This window comes from Phoenix dactylifera, chromosome 3 (assembly GCF_009389715.1).
Source record: "Phoenix dactylifera cultivar Barhee BC4 chromosome 3, palm_55x_up_171113_PBpolish2nd_filt_p, whole genome shotgun sequence".
In the NCBI taxonomy this organism is placed as follows: domain Eukaryota; kingdom Viridiplantae; phylum Streptophyta; class Magnoliopsida; order Arecales; family Arecaceae; genus Phoenix; species Phoenix dactylifera.
In genome coordinates, this window is record NC_052394.1 from 20,090,899 (window position 1) to 20,112,996 (window position 22,098).

General features: G+C 41.3%; 1 protein-coding gene and 1 pseudogene across 1 annotated transcript; both read right to left on the reverse strand.

The window, feature by feature from the left end:
- Positions 1-1,098: 1,098 nt before the first annotated feature.
- On the reverse strand, positions 1,099-2,754 carry LOC120110302 (annotated as a pseudogene).
- A 13,972-nt stretch (positions 2,755-16,726) lies between these two features.
- On the reverse strand, positions 16,727-21,469 carry LOC120110094 (protein LURP-one-related 15-like). Its single transcript, XM_039124032.1, has 4 exons — positions 21,045-21,469; positions 17,760-17,987; positions 17,297-17,429; positions 16,727-16,996 (listed from the first exon to the last, which is right to left on the reverse strand). Exons 1-4 carry the CDS (start codon positions 21,309-21,311, stop codon positions 16,989-16,991), a joined length of 636 nt encoding a protein of 211 aa, XP_038979960.1. The 5' UTR covers positions 21,312-21,469; the 3' UTR covers positions 16,727-16,988.
- Between the last annotated feature and the right edge of the window lie 629 nt (positions 21,470-22,098).

The following is a 22,098-nucleotide window of genomic DNA, read 5'->3' on the forward strand; positions in this document are numbered from 1 at the left end:
GACCTGTTGAGTGGGTTGAACCGCCGGCCGTAGCGGCCTGGGTCTGTGGATGGTAAGTGCATTTATTACCAAATGAACCGGCGGTCAGGTAGAGCCATGCGCTCTTGATGGTTCAGTGACGGAGATCGTCTTGGGCGTGTTCATTAAATGACTGAGTGCATCGGAGACTTGAGAGAGTCTCGTGCATTAATGGCAGGTCGTGCCGAATACCTGCGAAGATCTTATGCCTTGATGGCTTGGAGATAGTGCAGGTCGCAACCGTAGGAGTTGTCAGTCCCTTGGACTTTAGGCGGAGGTTAAACATTTGGTTAAGGCATCGGCTCGGCAAGAGTGCCGAGCCGAGCTGGTCGCCCATGGGCGCCTGTGGCGGGGTTGCTTCAAGTACTCCTGGTCGGCGCCTTAGGCGAGCACCTTCTAGCAGAGCGCCTTGGCGCTGTCTTTGGTCGGCACTTTCTAACCGAGCAGCTTTGGGTGGGGCACTCTTGGCGCGCGCTCTGGTCGACCCTCTAGTCGAGTGCTCCTGGTCGGCATCCTTTGGCCGAGCAGCTTTCCGTCGGCGCTCTGTCGGCGAGTGGCTTTCCGTCGGCACTTCTTGGCCAGCAGCTTTCGGTCGGCGCTCTTCGGGCGAGCGCCTCTGTGGATATATGACTTAGGGTTTTTTCCCCTAACAGATAGCTTTATGATATTGAATATTATATGACTAAAGTTATGATGCATAACATGAAGGAAGATCCATCCTAGCCAACTCGGAAATTGATGATACAGACAGACAACCTATGACAAAAGGAATTGCCCTTACCTTCTTTTCTCGCTTTGTTTCTAAACTGAAGCTTCTTAGCTTGGTTAAAAGATAAGGAACAAATAATCCCAGTGAACTGAAGCTTCTTAGCTTGGTTAAAGCTAAGGAGCATATAATCCAGATCCACCGGTACTGAGAACCAATCAAAGGTCAAGGATAAATCGGGGCAATGGGGGAGTATAAGATCTTATCCACACTTTGGAAAAATATCTCAACCAAAGCACCAAAAAGAAAAGAAATCAAAAGAAAAGAAAAGAAAGAAAAGCAGAAGAAATGATTAAGAAAATACACGCTACCAGTCAAGGAGGCTCAGGTTACAGTATTTATTCCCAGCTGTTTTATATATATGGTATAGTATGCAACACCTCACAAAGCCCAAGCATTTATTATTACAGACACAAAGTCCACAACGCTTGAAACGACATCAATCTGAGCCATCTCTGTCTATTAATCTCATCAAGAATCACGATGAGAGCCACGACGAAGGCATGGTCCACATTGGGATAGACGGTCACCCCAAACGTGTCCTTCCCAAGAACTAGTTTTTAACCGTGTACTTGCGACTCATCTGCACCACCAGATAAACGTAGATAAGAGATGTGTGAGAAAATTAATTAAAAGAATCACGGAAATTAAGAGAGAGCAATTCTTACTTGAGCTATGATGGTATTAGACTCCCAAGTAAATGGTGGCATGGACCTCTCAAATAACTTCCTTTGATCTTGAAGTCACAAGCTTGCTCACTGGTGTTAGCGCCAAGAACACATCGAGCCGCTGTTTTGAATTTGGAATTGAGTGATGACTTCCTGACGCTGAATAATAGATCTTTTGAGTCGGAGCTGTCTCCCCTATAGACTTGCCATCTTCTGTGCGCGGACATTATCTGTAAAATTATAAAGCCACGAATATATGAGGTTATATGCTGACAACTATTAATTACACGTGTCTTGCCTTACTATCTTACCAAATATTGGATAGTAAAAATAAAATTTATTGATTATTTGTTTTCTGTATTAAATTCAACATCCTAAAGTTTGATTTCGTTGAGATAATCCAATGAATTCCAAAACGCCCAGAAACAGATAATGAATTTGCTAGATCCGCAGTTGAAAAAAGAAAAGCAAATAATAATAATAATAATAATAATAGAGTTGCTGTGGTTTCTCCTCATCATGTCAAATATGTTGTGTTTTTGAGGGTGATTCAACTAGTTGATGAGATCAAGTAGATCAATTCCTTTAAAAAAGTTAAGAAGAAGATCTAGTTGACGATCTGTTTTTTCAGTAGAATGAATTAAAAAAATGAAAAGATTTTTATCCTAAATCCTAGGCCATTTTCTGCCAAAAGATCAATAAAGGAAAAATCATGGAGTTCAAGAAGGACTTCAGAAATGGAAAAAAAACTATATTTTTTCTACGAAAATAATGGCGAAAATAAAAGAATTCATTAAGATCATAAATTCAAACAAAAGTTGGAGGTAATAACAATCAAAAGAAAAGCCCTCTCTCTTAAGATGATAACTAAAAAAAAAAACGGGGAAGAAAGAGAAAGCCAACCTTTTGTTGCATGGAGACGAGGGGATTGCCGGCGGAGTCGAGGAGGACACGGCGGTCCCTGATGCTGAGAAAAGTGCCCTTCACCTTGAACACACCGTTCCGTTCACGTCCGTGACGGCGAAGTCGCCGTCCGTCAGGCTGATGGCCTTCTTCGTGACGGTGAGATCCACCGGTACGGCGCGCAAAACTGCGGGCCCACCACCGCCACCGCCACCGCGCTGCCTAACGGCGCTGTGCTCGGCGTCGCCATGATCCTAACCGCGACGTCAACGGCTGACGGTAACTCGGAACTAGAAGGGCAGGTCAGAAATGCCGGCGAGCTCCTCCAAAAGTGTCACCGATTCTATGAAGTTTCATCCCTATCTCTACCACTATCACCCAAGCGGCAAGGTCAAGGCTTGTCTCTTTCCCTTCTCTACTTTTATAAAGCAAACCGCACTGCATCTATTCATGTTGGCCGGCCCACCTTCACATGTTTTTTTTATAAAATATTATATATAACATATTTATAGCATATTGTAAAATATGCTATAAATATTCGTCTTGTCCTTTTCTTTTCTTTTTTCCATGCAGTGTGCTCGTATGTCGGCATAATGCTATTTTATCATAATTATCTAATATATGGCACCGTGCTTCATTTAGAAGTGGCTCATCTATCTTCCTTTGACTTTTAGGTAGCGTTGGGTGACTTAAATGAGAACACCGAGATGATCTTAGATCAATTCTTATTTCCGGAGTAATCTAATCCTCGATAATTTAAGGCCACTACGTTTGATATAATATATTTAGTGATTAAAAATTTTCAAGTATCCATAAGTAATCTATTTAGTATTCCATAGGAATCTAAGATCACTCATCATAAAATATCAAGATTACCTAATATATTCCATAAAAAATATATTTATTAATCATATAAAATATATTATAATAAAATATCAGTACATTATTTATTAATATATTCTATAAAAATATATTTATTAGTCCTATAAATTATTTAATCTTATAAAATATATTAATTATTATTGTAGAATTAATATTTATATATAATTATAATATATTTTGTAATACTATTAATTATTTTGATTAGAAAATAAGGTAAATAGAAGTAAGATATTTGGATTTATGTATGTCATTTTGCAATTCGTTGTAATTTTTTAAATAACAATATCTTTTATATTTTTTCTATAAACAATCGTCGTTTTGTGATTCGAGACCAGGACTCCAGACCGATTGCAATAGGAGGCCAGCGCATTTTTGGTGAGTCAGTCTCAATGGTGGAGCTGCGTGTGACATGGAAGGGCCTCATCTATGTCAGAGTGCACATGGATGCGCGGTGGATCTTTCTTGAGGGCGATTCGGTTATAGTGATCGATTGGATCCAGAGCAGATGTGCTAGGATAGACTTGCACCCCCTAATTAGGGATATTTACCACCTTCTGGAGGAGTCTGATTCCTTTATTGTCATGCATGTATTTCGGGAGGCGACGGCATAGACGGCAGACTGGGTCGCCTTCGCAGTACATCACTCTGGAGACGTTACCTGGAGGGCATTGGAGCAAGTGCTATTGGTACTAGAATGCATTTTGTACTGTGATTATTTCAGGCATACTCACGGCCGTATGTAGTGAGAGACCAGTACACACACACACAAAAAAAAAAAAAACAATCACCTTTTGCTGATCAAGTCCTAGGTAAACTAAAAATTTGGTTCGCCAATGGTTGTTTCGGTTCTATATTTTGCCTATCTAGATCTTTTTATGTTTTGATAAATTTTGAATGAAAAATGCTATGTATTACTCTTTATATCATCGATCTTGTATGGAAAACGGCAACCGGTTGAGTGGTATATTGAATCAATTGATGCCAATTCCTAATTATCACGTTGAATTGTGAATTGAGCAGTAAATTAGTTATTGGTTAATACCACTCTAACATAGTTATATTTCTGCTCTACTGTTAAAATCTCATAAGAATCCATTTTATATATCGTCTGATTTAATTAAAAAAATTATATTTTTGTTATTATTTTTAAAATTAATATATTATAATCTAAATTTTTATATTTATATTTTTCGCTAGATATGATTGCATGTGTCTACTTACTAGTAAAAGTACATTTCAAGTAATATATTTCGTGGCAAAACACTCTAAAATGGGAGTATATTTATCAAATTAGATCACCAGAATTCATGTAGTTACAATCATCCATACTTTTTTGCGGTGAAAAATTGCCCGGCAATATTTTTATGAGTTTTCATATATTCCCCCACTTTTATCCGAGTTAAAAAATGATAATACATGTTGTCCTCTCATAATGAGAAGACCTTGCATCATTTTTTTTTTTTTTTTATTTGAGGGTGCGAGCATATAAATATATTTTTTTTTTAACGGGTTCTTCATACAACGTGTGTACGAATACATCCAAAAAAAATCAAAATACACAATATCATGGAGTGCCAGTGACATCTCTCTCTCCTGCCCACAGGGCGTATCCTGAGTGGTGGGCCGCGTATGCCGCACCAGTCAGCCGCCCCATTGGCCTCTCTGAATACATGCTTGGCTTTAAAGGCCACACCATCCCTCACCATCATCCCAATATCCCAGTGTTAGATGTATGCCCTAGAAGCCAATTTGGCTGACACATTGTTATTCTAGGGACATAATTTTGTACTTGACTATTTATTATTGAATAAATAAAAGGCATCTTTTCATTCATATTGTTTATGTGTCTATGAATCGTCCAAGAAATTAATAAGATGATGATACATATTCTCAAGAGTTGAGAATTTGAGCCATGTATCATTGGTGATTAATTTCTAAATGCTCCTGATCAATGGATCATCACGAGGACGGTGATCGATCCGATCAGTGCACAGATCACTTTCCTTCTGGATGGACGAGACTTGAGTCCACAGTGTAGGGACACTGAAGTGATAGTGCAGGTGCTTGTTAGAGAACAAGGGTACTGAGCGTGACCAAGACAAGAAGTCACTTGGATGTCTATCCACTCGTCAGTGACTTGCTTGATGTTGCAGTAGTGTGACTGGTCCTTTGACCTGCGGTGCTTCGGCTACTCACAGTGAGGTTATTGTAGTTTGACTGCACACATACATGGTCTCTAGCCATATGGGTCCATGCAGTGTAGATTGGCTGCAGTAAGTTCACTGTAGGAGTAGGGTATGCACCTATAAGGAATCTATCGACCTTGATAGAAGAGGAGTGATCCTATGTGATTTGTTAGACTGAGTTCTAAGACCTTGGCCAGGGCAGTAATAGTGGAAAAAGAGTTTTCCACTATCGAACTCAAGTCGAATAAATCTTGACATATGACAGACGATGGGGTTTGACGAGTTGTCCATGACCTCCGTCCTGTAGGGATCCACGATAGTAGGACTGTATCACACGTTAACTGCACCTAGAGGTTCATCATTCCATTCTGCTGGGTAGCCACTACATGCTGCTAGGTGTCACTGGTGGATGGTGGGACTCATAGGGATTATCTTGATGATCGATAAACCCTAATGAGTTGAGTTGGAATCGTTCCAACCCATTGAAAGGAGTTTTCAATGATATTGAGATAGAGATCACAATATATCTCACTACCAGTCAGAATAGAACCTATGGGGTCACACACACTAGAAGTATTGACCGATCCGATGGTTGAAATCGTGATTAGGAATCACAAGTAATCAATTTGATTGATAAGAAGTTGAAGAAGGAACAAAGGGAATTAATTAATTGGACTTGAAACAAGAATCCTACTTCGGGTAGGATTCCTAGAGTCCTAATTGGATTAGGACTGGGAATCCTAGTTGGAGTAGGACTGGGATTCCTACTTGGAATAGGATTCCTACAATCCTAATGAGATTAGGAATTTTGAATTAAAATTGGATTCCTACTTGGAGTAGGATTCCTAGAAATCCTAATTGGATTAGGACTTCGGATTCAAATAGAGTCCTAATTGGATTAGGACTAAAATTAAATATCCTAATTGGATTAGGATTCCTTAAGTCTAAATTAATTATTAATCTAATGAATCAACATGACTCCTAATTGGATTAGGATTGAAGAGTTCAATTGAGTCATGGTTCATTCAAGTCCTAATTGGATTAGGACTAGCATAGATTGAACCCAATTTGGCTAATCCTAATTAGATTAGGATTAAACCATGAAGAGGCACCTAATCCTCTTTGGAAGAGGATTAGGCTAACCAAGTAAGAGGGGCATCAGCCCCTCTCACTTGTTAGGTGCGACATGAAGAGAGAGGGGCCGGCGCCCCCTCTTGGAAAGTTGTCAAGGGCTCCTAACTTGTAGGAGCCCTTCATCCTTATTAAAGGAGGACTAGGGCCGGCGCCCTAGATGACCTTTCTCCTCTTCATCCGTGGCCACCCCCTCTCCTCTCTCCTTGGTTCAGCCGCCATCAGCAAGGGAAAAGAAGAGGAGGCGTCTCCCTCCTCTTGGTCTTCTTCTTCACAACGCGTGGAAAAGAAGAAGGCTGCGAAGGGTTTGATCTTCTTCCTCTCTTCATCCTTCTTCTTCCTCCTCTCAAGCACATCAAGAGTTGATTGAAAGAGAGGACATCAGCCATCAAAGCTATCTCTGCAAGGGAGCTAGCACCCCGGTGAGATAGAGAGCTTGGATCGGATCCTGCTTCGTGTGGATACCCGTAGAGGCCGGACGTTTGAACGGCTTCAAGCGAACCCTCTTCCAAAAACCACGAATTCAGATTTGCGGTGATCATCTACCCGCGCAAGGTGAAGATTTGATCTTCCTAATAGTTTTAAAAGTTTTAATTCTTACCTAATTACGAAAGGTCTCGAAACAACGTTCATGCGATGAACGTCGAACCCGTGCATGCCGATTCCGCTGCCATCTGATTTTTGGAAATATCAGCGGCATGGGCGGGTTCCCAACAGTGGTATCAGAGCCTAGGCTTCGTAGATTAAGGTAAGAATTAAATATCTAAAGGCATATTAGATCTGAAAATTGAATGATCATGCATGCTGAAAAATTCTGCATGCAGATTTTTCAGGGGTGCTGATTTTTTATGCTGATTTTTATGTGATAAAAAGATGATTCTAATTGCATTGTTAATGGGATTACAAAGTTTAGAATCATGATTAGCATGATCAGCGACCTATGTCATGATATAATCAGTTAGTTTTCAGATCTGAAAATTATAATTGTTGCATACGGTGATGATCATAGGATTCAAACCCTTTTGGTATCAAATGTAATGACCTGCGATGTGATCTGCGATGTCATGTAATTTTTCAGATGCTTGCATGCATCTTATTTGATGTTTTGAGAGGCCTGCGTGCCTCCTAAAAGGAGATGTAATTTATTTTTATTTTTATTTTACATCTGGTTGTATTTCTGTGATGTGATGTACATCAACGATCAAGTTGAAGCAAAGGCATGAGATGAAAGGTGATCTAAGCGGTTGATGGCGATGGGATCAAGAGTTGATCAAGGATCGAATCAAGGAGGCTTGGAACCAATTCAAGAGTTGAAGACCACTTGATCGATTGATGTGCATGTGCTTGTAATACGACCTAATTAGAATCCATGATCATCACCTAGTTAAAGTTTAGCTTTAATTTGATGCGATTATAACTGCCTGCATGCGCCGTTTGCATGTGATGTGAATGCGAGTCGGGTAGATAGGTTTACATGTGATGTAGCAAACCCAATTGAGACCTAAATCAAAACCTCCTCAATCAAGTCGAGAGTGAACCGACATGAGCAAGTCATATTAGATTAATTGATCTAATTGGTGTCTAGGAAAGCATGAAAGGTGGTTACTTAATTAGGACCTTACTCTCTGAGTAAGGGGAGCCTCCCACCTGCTTACCTGGCCAATTGTTCGATTACCTCTTATGAAGGGCTCAAGTTGCAAACACTAAGACCTGATTAACCAATATTAAGTCAATAGGTCTTCCACTGTAGTAGAGCTGCTAAGGCCTTTCTGATGTTGATTTGTCTCGGCTGGACACAGTGGTCAAGTTGCATCGGGGGGCTGGACCTCTCTATAGACATGAGATGTTGTAGGGTAAAGGTGGGGTTGGGCACCAATAACTGTTAGGTGAGGACCCAATGACGACTTTATTCCTACGGTTATACGGTGGGTCTGACTTAACTAAGAAATGGGACCAATAACTGTTAGGTGAGGTCTTCATGGCTTAGAGACCAAGTTACACTGCAACATGCTTGAGAAGCATTGTACAAGAGTTGTACACTCATCCATCTATGTGTCACCAATAACTGTTAGGTGAGGTGGCATGTAAATCGGTGGGACCGCAGTACCCACTAGAAACCCTAGTCGTGTGGGATTTCCGTTTTCCTACCAGGGGAGTGTGAGGAATTCGAGAAAATAGTGGGAGTTACATTTGTTCTAAAAGACCTTAGACAGATTAGGATCAAGTACAAAAGTCTAACTAGAATCTTTACTCTCTGCAGATACAATGTCGGCTTCAAACCCTTTGACCCGTATTCTTGAGACCAACCGACTGACCGGAACCAATTACAAGACTGGCTTAGAAATCTCAAAATAGTTTTGGACTGTGAGAAGATAGGCTACATACTCGATTCAGATATCCCCACATACCAGCACGTCCTACTGATGTTCAGCGTGAGATGCATAAAAAGTGGTTGGATGATGACATTAGAGTAAAATGCTATATGATGGCATCCATGTCTAATGAACTCCAATGCCAGCATGAAAATATAAAGACTGCTAGGGACATACTGGCACACCTGCAAGAGTTGTATGGTGAGCAGAGTCGCACAGCTCGTTTTGAAGTGTCCAAGAGGCTTTTCAAAGCGAAGATGCGCGAGGGCAGTCTGTCCATGATCACGGTCTGACCATGATCAAGGACCTAGAGGAGCTTGAGAAGCTCGGTATGGACATGCACAAGGAATTACAAGTGGATTTGATCCTACAGTCACTTCCTGATTCATTTGGTCAGTTTATAGTAAACTACCACATGAATAAGATTGAATGCACTAAGACTGAACTAATCAACATGTTGGTAACTGCTGAGGGAGCCTTGAAAGGTTCAAGGGGCAATGTCCTTGCTGCTGAGTTGACTTCTGGTTCCAAGAGAAAGTCTACTTGGAAGAAAAAGAAGCCTGCTAAGAAGCAGAAGAAAGACAAGAAGCCAAAGAAGGAAGTTCAAAAGAAAAAGGCTAACGACAAAGGAAAATGTTTCCACTGCAATGTCGAAGGCCACTGGAAGAGAAACTGTCCTTCATACCTCGAGAGCCTGAAGAACAAGAAAGGTGACACACCTTCAGAAGGTATAGACTTGCTCATAATTGAAACTATCTAACGGTTTTTCTACTTCTAGTTGGTTATAGATTCTGGTTCTAGTGCTCATTTGCGCACTACCATGCAGGGTCTAAAGGAAAGTAGAAGGCTGGCGGAAGGTGCGGTAACCCTTCGGGTTGGCAACGGGGCAAAAGTTGCTGCTGTGGCTGTGGGCACCTACCATCTGCGACTACCGTCTGGATTTAGTTTAATACTTAGAGACTGCTATTATGTACCTGTTGCTAGCAGAAATTTGATTTCTGTTTCATGTCTAGCACAGGAAGGTCATGTTTTTACATTTGACAAAGACTGCTGTTCTATTTATTTAAGAAATAAAATAGTCGCACGTGGTTTTGATTGACAGTCTCTATCATTTACATATGGATGTATCTGTGAATGTTACGAGCAAGATGTGAGTGCCAAAGGATCCAAAAGATCCAGAGATGAGATAAACCAAAGATATTGTGGCACCTCAGACTTGGCCATATTGGAGAAGATAGGATGAACAAAATGGATAAAGATGGGCTCTTAGCTCATTGACTTCCGAGTCATATCCAGTTTGCGAGTCCTGTCTTCAAGGAAAGATGGCTAGACTGCCCTTTGTAGGACATGGGGAGAGGACCACCGAAATACTTACCCTAGTACATACAGATGTATGTGGCCATTCGATGTGCTAGCCAGGGGACGTTATTCATACTTCATTACCTTTACCGATGATTATTCACGGTATGGGTATGTGTATCTTATGAGACACAAGTCTGAATCCTTTGAAAAGTTCAAAGAGTTCAAGAATGAAGTAGAAAAACAAACTGGAAAACCTCTTAAGGCTCTTCGATCAGATCGAGGAGGAGAATACCTTAGTGGAGATTCCGGGACTATCTCAAAGAAAACGGCATAGTCTCACAATGGACACCTCCGGGTACACCTAACTCAACGGGGGTGTCAGAGAGGAGAAATCGGACCCTGTTGGACATGGTCAGGTCCATGATGAGCTTCACTGATTTACCTATTTTCTTTGGGGAGATGCCTACTCACAGCGATTTATTTATTGAATAGAGTTCCCTCTAAATCCGTTCCTACCACACCGTATGAGATATGGCATGGTAAGAAACCAAGTCTGGGTCATCTCAAGATTTGGGGATGTCCGGCCCACGTCAAGCGACTACAGGCGGACAAGTTAGAGGCTAGGACCATAAGTGCTCGTTTTATAGGATATCCTAAAGAGTCATTAGGATACAATTTTTGCGTCTCAGAGGATCACAATGTGTTTGTGAGCCGTCATGCCATCTTCTTGGAAATCAGTTATCCTTGATAGAGGCGTGGGAGAAAATTGAGCTTGAGAGAAAGTCTCTGAAAAAGCAACGAGTCATGGATCCTATAGAACCTATTCATAAGGAGCCAGTACACGATGTCCCTCAACCACCTCGTAGATCTAGTAGGGTCTCCCATCCTCCCGATAGATACTTAGGTATACTAGAAGAGGATACCGAGGAAATATTCCTAGTGGGAGATAGGGATCACATACAGGATCCCAAAACCTACAACGAGGCGATATCTGATATCGATTCCGAGAAATGGCTGAAAGCTATGAAGTCAGAATAGACTCCATGCATTCCAACCAAGTCTGGACCTTAGTAGATCCACCAGAAGGTATTGTACCTATTGGATGCAAATGGATCTACAAAAGGAAGATAGGTTCGGATGGAGAGGTAGAGACCTTAAGGCAGGCTTGTGGCGAAAGGGTATGTCAGCGCGAAGGTATTGACTATCAGGAGACCTTTTCACCTGTACCATGCTAAAATCCATCGGACATTGCTTGCCATTGCAGCATTTCATGACTATGAAATCTGGCAGATGGATGTGAAAACTGCTTTCCTGAATGGATTCTTGATGAGATATCTTATGGAACAGCCTTTGGGTTTCACTTCCAGTGATGGAGATCACAAGGTCTGCAAGCTGCAAAGGTCCATCTATGGACTAAAGCAAGCCTCTCGGAGTTGGAACACTCGTTTCGATGATGCAATCAAAACGTTTGATTTCATCAAAAATGAAGAGGAACCATGTGTTTATAAAAGGTTAGTGGGAGTGCTGTCGTTTTTCTCGTACTGTACGTAGATGACATTCTCCTGATTGGGAATGATATTCCCATGCTAACCTCGGTCAAGGTCTGGTTGTCAAAAGAATTCTCCATGAAAGACTTTGGGGAAGCATCCTATATTTTGGGAATAAAGGTCTATAGAGATAGATCTAAAAGGATGCTTGGCCTTTCACAGAAGATGTACATAGAGGAGGTGCTGAAAGAGGTTCAGCATGGAAAAACTCCAAGAGGGGTCTCTACCCCTAAGGCATGGAATTCATCTCTCCAAGAAGATGTGCCCCAACACATCTGAGGAGATTCAACGCATGAGCAAGATTCCTTATGCATCGGCAATAGGAAGCCTCATGTATGCCATGCTGTGTATACGACCTGATATAGCTCTTGCTTGTGAGTGTCACAAGCAGATATCAGTCGAATCCAGCAAGAAGCACTGGATAGCTGTGAGAACAGTCTTAAGTACTTGAGAAGAACTAGGGACATGTTCTTGGTCTTTGGGAAAAAGATCAGAGTTGAAGTAGAAGGATGCACACATATTGATGATAGAAAGCTACATCAGAATATGTGCAATTGTGGTTCAGTAATTGAAGAGTTCAAACAACCGATCATTATAGATTCTACCTTAGAAGCTGAATCTTAAGCCGTATCTAAAGGATGGCAGTGGAAACCTTCTGATAAAAGTTAATTGCAGAGTTAGGTGTAATGTCATTAGATGCCATAAACACTTTACTGCGATAACATGGCACCATAGCACTAGCTATGGAGCCATGGTCTCATCAGAAGTCCAAGCACATAGAGCGGCGGCTTCCATTTCATACGCGACTATGATGTAGAGGTCAGAGAGTAGACTCCGGGATAACGTGGCAGACCCGTTCACTAAGGCAGCTGAGTCAGAAAAAAGACTGAAAGCCCACCTTGAGAAGATGGGCCTAAGATATATGACCAATTGGCTTTTAGTGCAAGTGGAGAGATTGTTAAGATGTATGCCCTAGAAGCCAATTTGGCTGACACATTGTTAATTCTAGGGACATAATTTTGTACTTGACTATTTATTATTGAATAAATAAAAGGCATCTTTTCATTCATATTGTTTATGTGTCTATGAATCGTCCAAGAAATTAATAAGATGATGATACATATTCTCAAGAGTTGAGAATTTAAGCCATGTATCATTGGTGATAATTTCTAAATGCTCCTGATCAATGGATCATCAACGAGGACGGTGATCGATCCGATCAGTGCACAGATCACTTTCCTTCTGGATGGACGAGACTTGAGTCCACAGTGTAGGGACACTGAAGTGATACTGCAGGTGCTTGTTAGAGAACAAGGGTACTGAGCGTGACCAAGACAAGAAGTCACTTGGATGTCTATCCACTCGTCAGTGACTTGCTTTGATGTTGCAGTAGTGTGACTGTCCTTTGACCTGCGGTGCTTCGGCTACTCACAGTGAGGTTTATTGTAGTTTGACTGCACACATACATGGTCTCTAGCCATATGGGGTCCATGCAGTGTAGATTGGCTGTAGTAAGTTCACTGTAGGAGTAGGGTATGCACCTATAAGGAATCTATCGACCTTGATAGAAGAGGAGTGGATCCTATGTGATTTGTTTAGACTGAGTTCTAAGACCTTGGCCAGGGCAGTTAAAGTGGAAAAAGAGTTTTCCACTATCGAACTCGAGTCGAATAAATCTTGACATATGACAGACGATGGGGTTTGACGAGTTGTCCATGACCTCCGTCCTGTAGGGATCCACGATAGTAGGATTGTATCACACGTTAACTGCACCTAGAGGTTCATCATTCCATTCTGCTGGGTAGCCACTACATGCTGCTAGGTGTCACTGGTGGGATGGTGGGACTCATAGGGATTATCTTGATGATCGATAAACCCTAATGAGTTGAGTTGGAATCGTTCCAACCCATTGAAAGGAGTTTTCAATGATATTGAGATAGAGATCACAATATATCTCACTACCAGTCAGAATAGAATCTATGGGGTCACACACACTAGAAGTATTGACCGATCCGATGGTTGAAATCGTGATTAGAAATCACAAGTAATCAATTTGATTGATAAGAAGTTGAAGAAGGAACAAAGGGAATTAATTAATTGGACTTTGAAACAAGAGTCCTACTTCGAGTAGGATACCTAGAGTCCTAATTGGATTAGGACTGGGAATCCTAGTTGGAGTAGGACTGGAATTCCTACTTGGAATAGGATTCCTACAATCCTAATGAGATTAGAAATTTTGAATTAAAATTGGATTCCTACTTGGAGTAGGATTCCTAGAAATCCTAATTGGATTAGGACTTCGGATTCAAATAGAGTCCTAATTGGATTAGGACTAAAATTAAATACATCCTAATTGGATTAGGATTCCTTAAGTCTAAATTAATTATTAATCTAATGAATCAACATGACTCCTAATTGGATTAGGATTGAAGAGTTCAATTAAGTCATGGTCCATTCAAGTCCTAATTGGATTAGGACTAGCATAGATTAAACCCAATTTGGCCAATCCTAATTAGATTAGGATTAAACCATGAAAGAGGGACCTAATCCTCTTTGGAAGAGGATTAGGCTAACCAAGTAAGAGGGGCATCAGCCCCTCTCCACTTGATTAGGTGCGACATGAAGAGAGAGGGGGGCCGGCGCCCCCTCTTGGAAAGTTGTCAAGGCTCCTAACTTGTAGGAGCCCTTCATCCTTATTAAAAGAGGACTAGGGCCGGCGCCCTAGATGACCCTTTCTCCTCTTCATCACGTGGCCACCCCCTCTCCATCTCTCCTTGGTTCAGCCGCCATCAGCAAGGGGAAAAGAAGAGGAGGCGTCTCCCTCCTCTTGGTCTTCTTCCTTGGCTTCAGCGCGTGTGAAGAGAAGAAAGCTGCGAAGGGATTTGATCTTCTTCCTCTTCTTCATCCTTCTTCTTCCTCCTCTCAAGTGCAATCAAGAGTTGATTGAAAGAGAGGACATCAGCCATCAAAGCTATCTCTGCAAGGGAGCTAGCACCCCGGTGAGATAGAGAGCTTGGATCGGATCCTGCTTCGTGTGGATACCCGTAGAGGCCGGACGTTTGAACGGCTTCAAGCGAACCCTCTTCCAAAACCACGAATTCAGATTTGCGGTGATCATCTACCCGCGCAAGGTGAAGATTTGATCTTCCTAATAATTTTAAAAGTTTTAATTCCTACCTAATTACGAAAGGTCTCGAAACAACGTTCATGCGATGAACGTCGATCCCGCACATGCCCCCTTTCCGCTGCCATCTGATTTTTGTTTTGAAATATCAGCGGCATGGGCGGGTTCCCAACACCCAGATCAGAGAGTGGTCTGTGCTCTCACCACCCGATCCTCGCCGAATCTACTCAATAATTGTAGCCGAATCGCCCTTTAAGATGATCGAGCTGGTCCGCAGCACCTGCCGCGTATGGTGAAGACCTGCCCAAGCAGCTCGCAACTCCGCTCCTAAAACTGATATGTCGAACAACCGGCAACCGCCCCCTACCACTACCCTGGATCAGATCTTTCGTATAGCAAGGAATTGTATTGCATATATAGTCCTTTGGATCAGATCTGTCCTTATGCTCACTGTAGCAGGATAGAGTCTGATTCCAGATATAATTAGATCTAACTTAACAAGGTTGGATCAAGTTTGGCTACCAGAGTTCATACTAGAACATATATGATTTATGAACCACTTTTTTTGTAGTGAACAACTTAAACCTTGTGGCATATAGAATAGGAAATAAGGTTAAAACAGAGCTTCTCATAAAAAATAAAGCAGGGCTTTGCAAAGGTTGGGTATGGCGGTTTGAGCACGTTAAAATGCAATGCAGAAACAGATAAACAAAAGAAAATTCACTGGTAAATGATCCTCTGATTTATAGAACTTGAAGCCAGTACTCCTTAAAAAGATCCTTTGAGGGACAAATTCTGCTCCTTAACCTAAAAGAAGGATAAAGTACTCGCACAAGATGCCCAAGCTTCTACAAGGGAATCAAAATAGACTTTTAATTATTTGTTACTTGCCTTATTTATAGAGAGAGAATCTTCCCCCTTTGTTTTCTGTATGTATTTAGATGAAACAAGCTGCAGAATTCCTTCCTTTCAAAACACAATTACAGCAATAAAGTTAAGAATAGAGTACTTTCCATAATTTTAACTAGCTTGGCCTAATTGCAAGCTTTTTTTTTACCTTTTTCCTTGCATGAGAGGAAGAGAAGGAAACCAATCCTTAATTTCTGTCATCGGGGATGGGAACCTTGGTAGGAATTAAGGAGGGTTCTGGGCGGGTAGGTTTGATGCTAGCTTTGTTGCCTTGGCATTGGCTGATTATTATCCAAATCCAAAATTTGACATAAAGTTAAAGATGGAGTGCTTTCAATAACCCTAACTAGGTCGGCCTAATTTCAAGCATAGAACAACTCACAAGTTTTTTTCTTTTCTTTTCGCTTCAGAGGAAGAGAAGGAGGCAAATCCTTGTAATTATCCAAATCCAGATTTGGGGATGCAACATCCAAGCAAAGAAGCATAACCATTAGTGCAAGCCTCAATTCGCAATCCTAGCACTGGTCCAGAAAGATAATTTAATTATTTGTATTTCATAAACACACATGTTCATGATTTGTACTTGGCGTGAGGTATGGGCAAGTATGTCTAGCCAAAATACAGTCGATATTTTTGTTTACGCACATTGCTAGTCATTTATTCAAAACTTTTCCATCATTTACTTGCAAATTAAAGAAGCCAATAAGCCTAAAGCTGATGGTATGTTCTCAAGGGATGCAAATTTTATCCTTGCAAGTGTTCTGTGTTAGACACATGAAATGGCTGATTTAGAGCATGATAGAAAATTAAAATGGCAGTGCACTTGCATCACCATCACCACAAGAATCATGCATGGGTAGCACCATGCTGCACAATTACCATATGAATTACTATGTTGACATAAAAGATAACAAAATGTTTTCCTTACAGGAAGCACATCCAATATGAATGTATTTGCGGTCGTGGACTCCGAAATAAATGAGAGACAATCAAAAATTGGAACATACGAACTTATATACTTTATGACAAAAAAAACATCACATCATTAATCAACAATAAACAAATACTTTAGAGGTGATAGTTCCATGCACATGAAATGTTATCTCAATTCACTAAAACTGGCTTGCCAACATCAGGATGCAGATATCTCCCATGCACCGCACCAATTTTTGAAGTTTCTCTAATCCCCTGTTGGCACATGATTAAGAGAACTCATAACATTTTAAAGGGGAAAAAATGAAAGAAAATAAATGCATACTACTCAGTAGAATTATTCAATCATATACTCATGGAGCTTGCTTGCAATAGTTGTCCACAGTAACAAAGAGACATTTAGACCTCAAACAAAATAATAGAATCTCCTAATCATTTGACTATATGCAGCATAGTTTTGTGCAGTATCATAATCCAAACATTTATGACCCCCTGAGGAAAAACTTCTGGAGATGCAAGTCTATGTTAAGCAAGCACACCAATCAAATTTATTACCTCTGTCATCATTAACCTCGTCAAGAATCACGATGAGGGCTACAATGAAGGCATAGTCGATATTTGGATAGATGGTCACCCCAAACATGTCCTTTCCGAGCATTGCATTCTTAAGCGTGTGCTGACGTCTCATCTGTACCACCAATAATTATTAATTTAACAAATTATTTTAATATATAATTATTGGCAGTATCTTTATCTCAGCTCTTTATTAAGCCATAAATCATGGATTCATGATATATAGCTTGATATTGGGTAGAGACAAAGATATTACCAATAGTAAAACTGGGCACCATTAATTATTCTAAAAAAAAAACACAACATGAGAATTATCTAGAGTTCAGTTTGACATCAATTAAATGAAGTACTAATTAAGATATGAAGATATTATAGTGATCTGAAAAATAATGTAACCAAAGCAAGAATAGAATTTTTTAAAGCATGGCGGAAAAGCCTTTCTTACTTGGGCTACGATTGTGTCAGACTCCCCAAGGTAAATGGTGCATGCCCTCTCGCCATAGCTCCCTTTAACCTTGAAATCACAAGCTTTCTCACTGGTGTTAGCAGCCAAATACACACTGAGCTCGGTTTTGAATTGGATGAGTGAAGACTTCTTGGTGCTGAATAGCAGATCTTTTGAATCTGTGCTGTCTCCCCTGTACACTACCCATCTTCTGTGTGCAGTAAATACCTAAAAATTGATAGTGAGGATTAAGAAAGGTAACCTTTTTTTTTTGTTCTCTCTTTTTTCTTTGGAATACAAGGACTAGTACATGTTCCTTATGATAGTACAATTAGAAAAACTAACATTACCTATTTGATTTTTTTTCTTTCTAAAAGGACATATAAAGTCCATATGAGTAAGCTCTTTAGGGAAATTCTCAGTCTACATAGTAACATTTCTATCCTATTGTGCATGCCTTGCAGTCTACTTCACTGCCTAACTTTCTTCTCTATTTGAACTGCTCAGCTTCACGCAGCCTTATCGCAGCAGAGATGCCCCATGAATGCTCCAGTAACAATATCTTTGCCTAAATCGTTGCGCAAGTTTTTCAGCAATGGTAGAATTATTTGTTCATTACCCTGACTTTATGGAAAACTTGTCTTGATAAAGTTGAAATCTTTAAATGGCTGGCTCTGAAGAACAAGTTTAGCATTGTGAAGTTTCTCAACAAAAAAGAGACGAAGTATTTAGTTCTCTCTTTTGCTAAGCACCTTCTGAAACCATTGATCTTATAATCCTCTACTGCCCTTGTGCAACTCAGATTTGGAGAATGATACTAGATGCTTGCGACCTTTACTCCTTTACCAGGAATATGACCATTAGGAATTAACTCTGGATGTGAATTTTGGAAGACTTCCTCATCTCAATCCTAAGCTTAATGCATGGGCCATCCTTGGTTCTTGCAATCCTGGACCATCTGGAGAGAGCGTAATATCAGGGTGTTTTTGGACAGATCTCTCCGTTCTAGAGCTGGCTCCTTATCTCCTTTTCTTTCTTAGAAGGAGATTACTCCATTGAAGCACAATCAAAGTCTTCTTGCTCTTACTAGCAGGTTAGATCGGTTGTTGTAACCGATTTCGCAATGAATCTTCTATTTTTCTGGGTGCCTTTTGGCGTCATTTCTAGCCTCACTGGCACCTTCTCCTTCATTTGCTTAATGAAGCAGGTGCAGCTGCTCTCTCCCTTTCTCTATTTTTTTTTTAAAAAAAAACTTCTTCATGGACGTAGGAGATCTTGTAAGCTAGTGCATCAAAGCTTTTTTTTTCTTTTCTTTTTTTAAAAGAAAAGTGCAGTTTCTCATGGATTTAGCTACCTTATTTACAAGAATATGGTTGACTGCAAACAAGTTGACTAGCTGCTCAATCACTATCACGTCCAGTATTTTTACAAATAGTAGCAAATTAGAAAATTGACGGACAACAATCATTCATTCCTATGCAGGGCCAGTCCAATTCTTAGGCAATTGAAGCGGTCGCCTAAGGTTCCGGCCCAAAGAAGGCCCGCAAGAAGGGCCTCAAAGATAAAATAGAAATGAAAAAGGCTCTCTTTAGTGAATTTGTCTTAGGCCGGTCCACTGCAGAGAAGGCTTCAAAGACAAAACATAAAGAAACAAAGCTTCTCTTAGTGAGTTCGCCTTAGATCTCCAAATACATTAAGCCGCTTTTGTTCCTATGGGCCTCATTCATCAAGTATATATCTTGGTGCACCACTGCTGAAACAAGCAGTTATGACTGGTAGGGTTTATTGTCATGTGGTGCACGTAATGTAGAACAAAAAATTTTCTTTTGGTGGTTGTGATTGGTGGCATGCACAACCATGTGGTGCACCTAGGATAGATTTTTTTTTTTATAATTTTGGCGGCTTTTGAAGACCTTTATTATTTGTAACAAAAAAAGCCTTTATTGTTCTTTACATGGAAAAGATCAATTCCAAGATTTATATTCAGGCTGCTCCTAGGAACCCCCAACAGGGTCAAATAAGATATGTAATTACTAACGGGCTAAAATAAGATGTTTAATCAAAGATCATGCCCGTCATAATCTTCCTTATCTAAAAACCCTCTCTGTACTTTTTCAAGAATCCAAGATCAACTTCAATAGTGGTAGGCCAGATGGCAGAGCAAATAGTGGAGCGGCTTTTATTATTCATAATTTTATTTTCGATTTGGTGGAAGTTGGGAGTGTTTCCTTTACGCCACCACAATTCCCCTATCCGAATTGAGAGGTGCAGGGTATCATCTGATGCGGGATTTGCACCCCGTCACCAGCACAGCCCGCACACCAGCCGAGCAGGGAAAGCGACCGCGTCCTCACCGAGGTATTGTCCGCTTTGAGGATCGGGGATCGTGACCGCTCCCGGGGGTCCGCGCTTTGACGGCGCCCCGGGTGGAACCACCCATTCCACCCCTCACGGGTTTGTCCTTCAAAAGGCGCCTCGGTGAGAAGAGGTTATTGAGCCCCCCATTTAAGGCACGGACCTTTCCGCTGATTAGCCGATGTGGGACTAAATTCGGGGAACCCCCCGTAACACAGCCCCCCCAGCGGGAAGGTCCTGTGCCCGGGTCGGCTCCTTGCTGGATAGGCGGAGGGCCAGGCCCTCCTTCTAGCGCCATCTAATGCGGGATTTGCACCCCGTCACCAGCACAGCCCACACACCAGCCGAGCAGGGAAAGCGACCGCGTCCTCACCGAGGTATTGTCCGCTTTGGGGATCGGGGATCGTGACCGCTCCCGGGGGTCCGCGCTTTGACGGCGCCCCGGGTGGAACCACCCATTCCACCCCTCACGGGTTTGCCCTTCAAAAGGCGCCTCGGTGAGAAGAGGTTATTGAGCCTCCCATTTAAGGCACGGACCTTTTCGCTGATTAGCCGATGTGGGACTAAATTCGGGGAACCCCCCGTAACATCATCTATGCCATCACCACCTCAATCAGGCTTGAAGGTGACTTCAAGATTGTCATTAGCTAGATAAATGGACTTGCCCTTCTGTAGCAGACTTGTGAAAGATTACTTAGGCGTTATCGGCCTTTTGAAGAAGTGTACGTATCCAAAAAAGCCAATAGTGTAACTATTTGGTTTGCTTTCCATGTTACTAATTACTTGGCAATGTCATTCATCCACCTCACTTAAAAAAAGAAAAACAAAAATCATGCATGCTAATTTGGTACCAATATTCTAACTTTAGGATATCTATATATGAAAATGTCCATATTATTATTATATGAAAAGAAAAAGAAGTAAACAGACCTTTTGTTGCATGGAGAGGACGGGATTGCCGGCGTTGTCAAGGAGGACTCGCCGGTCCCGGAGGCTGAGCATTTTGCCCTTCACCTTGAACGCCACGGTGCCGTTCACATCCGTTACGGTGAAGTTGCCGTCCGTTATGTGGAGGGCCTTCTCTACCACGGTGAAATCCACGGGGTACTGCAGGCAGAACTGCGGGCCCACCACCACCACGGGGCTGTTTAACTGCGCGTAGCTCGGTGCCGGCGGCCGGTAGCCCTGCGCGGCCATGATTCTGACCTTAACGCGTTAACTTCGAACGGCGAGTTGAAGGCCGGAAAAGGGCGGAAAGAGAAGGCAAAGAGGAAAAGGTGGCAACTCGTTCCAAGCGCAAACTAACGCGTTTGAAGGAAACCGGTATGGACGTTGAGTGCAACACGTGTCACAGCTCTGTTTCTCGTGCATCGCAAATGGTGGAATGGGAGCGATTCACGGGGCCATATAAAGTAGATGCACACCTGCAACGTATTGTGGTATTGCAAACTTTTTTGCAAACCAAGAGAGGTCTCCATAAATCCTATTTCATGTGAGCTATGGGCTTGTGTCCCAGGAGGATGAGTTGAGTATAATCCTTTTGGACTCGGGCTTGTTTTGCATGAGCAAAGGGACCAAATCATGTTGTATTTGGATTAGTACAGGGTAAGAGTTCGATCGGACTCAAGTTGTGTTTTGTGTAAGCCACATAGGTTTGAAGAGGTTGGCTTGGTTCTTGGGGTTGAGATGCCATTAAAATGGCTCATTTATTGATGAAGATGACCACTGGAAAAGGTACAATCGAATTATGAGAATTTTGGAGCAGCCGTCTCCATCCTTACGAGAATTGTTTGGTTGGTAAGAATAATCTTTTAGAATATCTTTTTAAGAAAGCTAATACCTAAAAAATTACGTTTTTGCATATTTGGTTAATCATGAAAAAATAACACATATCAAAGTGACTTATATTTGATCGAGCATCTATTTTTCTAAAATTTTTTTATAAAATATATGTTATGTGCTTAATAAAGAAAAATACTTTACT

Bases quoted from the DNA above. Each gene is read 5' to 3' on its own strand.
- LOC120110094 (XM_039124032.1), bottom strand. From the start codon at position 21,311: ATGGCCGCGCAGGGCTACCGGCCGCCGGCACCGAGCTACGCGCAGTTA. The intron at 17,988-21,044 runs GTCTGTTTACTT...ATCAATTTTTAG, and splicing joins TCCTCTCCATGCAACAAAAG to GTATTTACTGCACACAGAAG. The intron at 17,430-17,759 runs GTAAGAAAGGCT...TTGGTGGTACAG, and splicing joins CTGACACAATCGTAGCCCAA to ATGAGACGTCAGCACACGCT.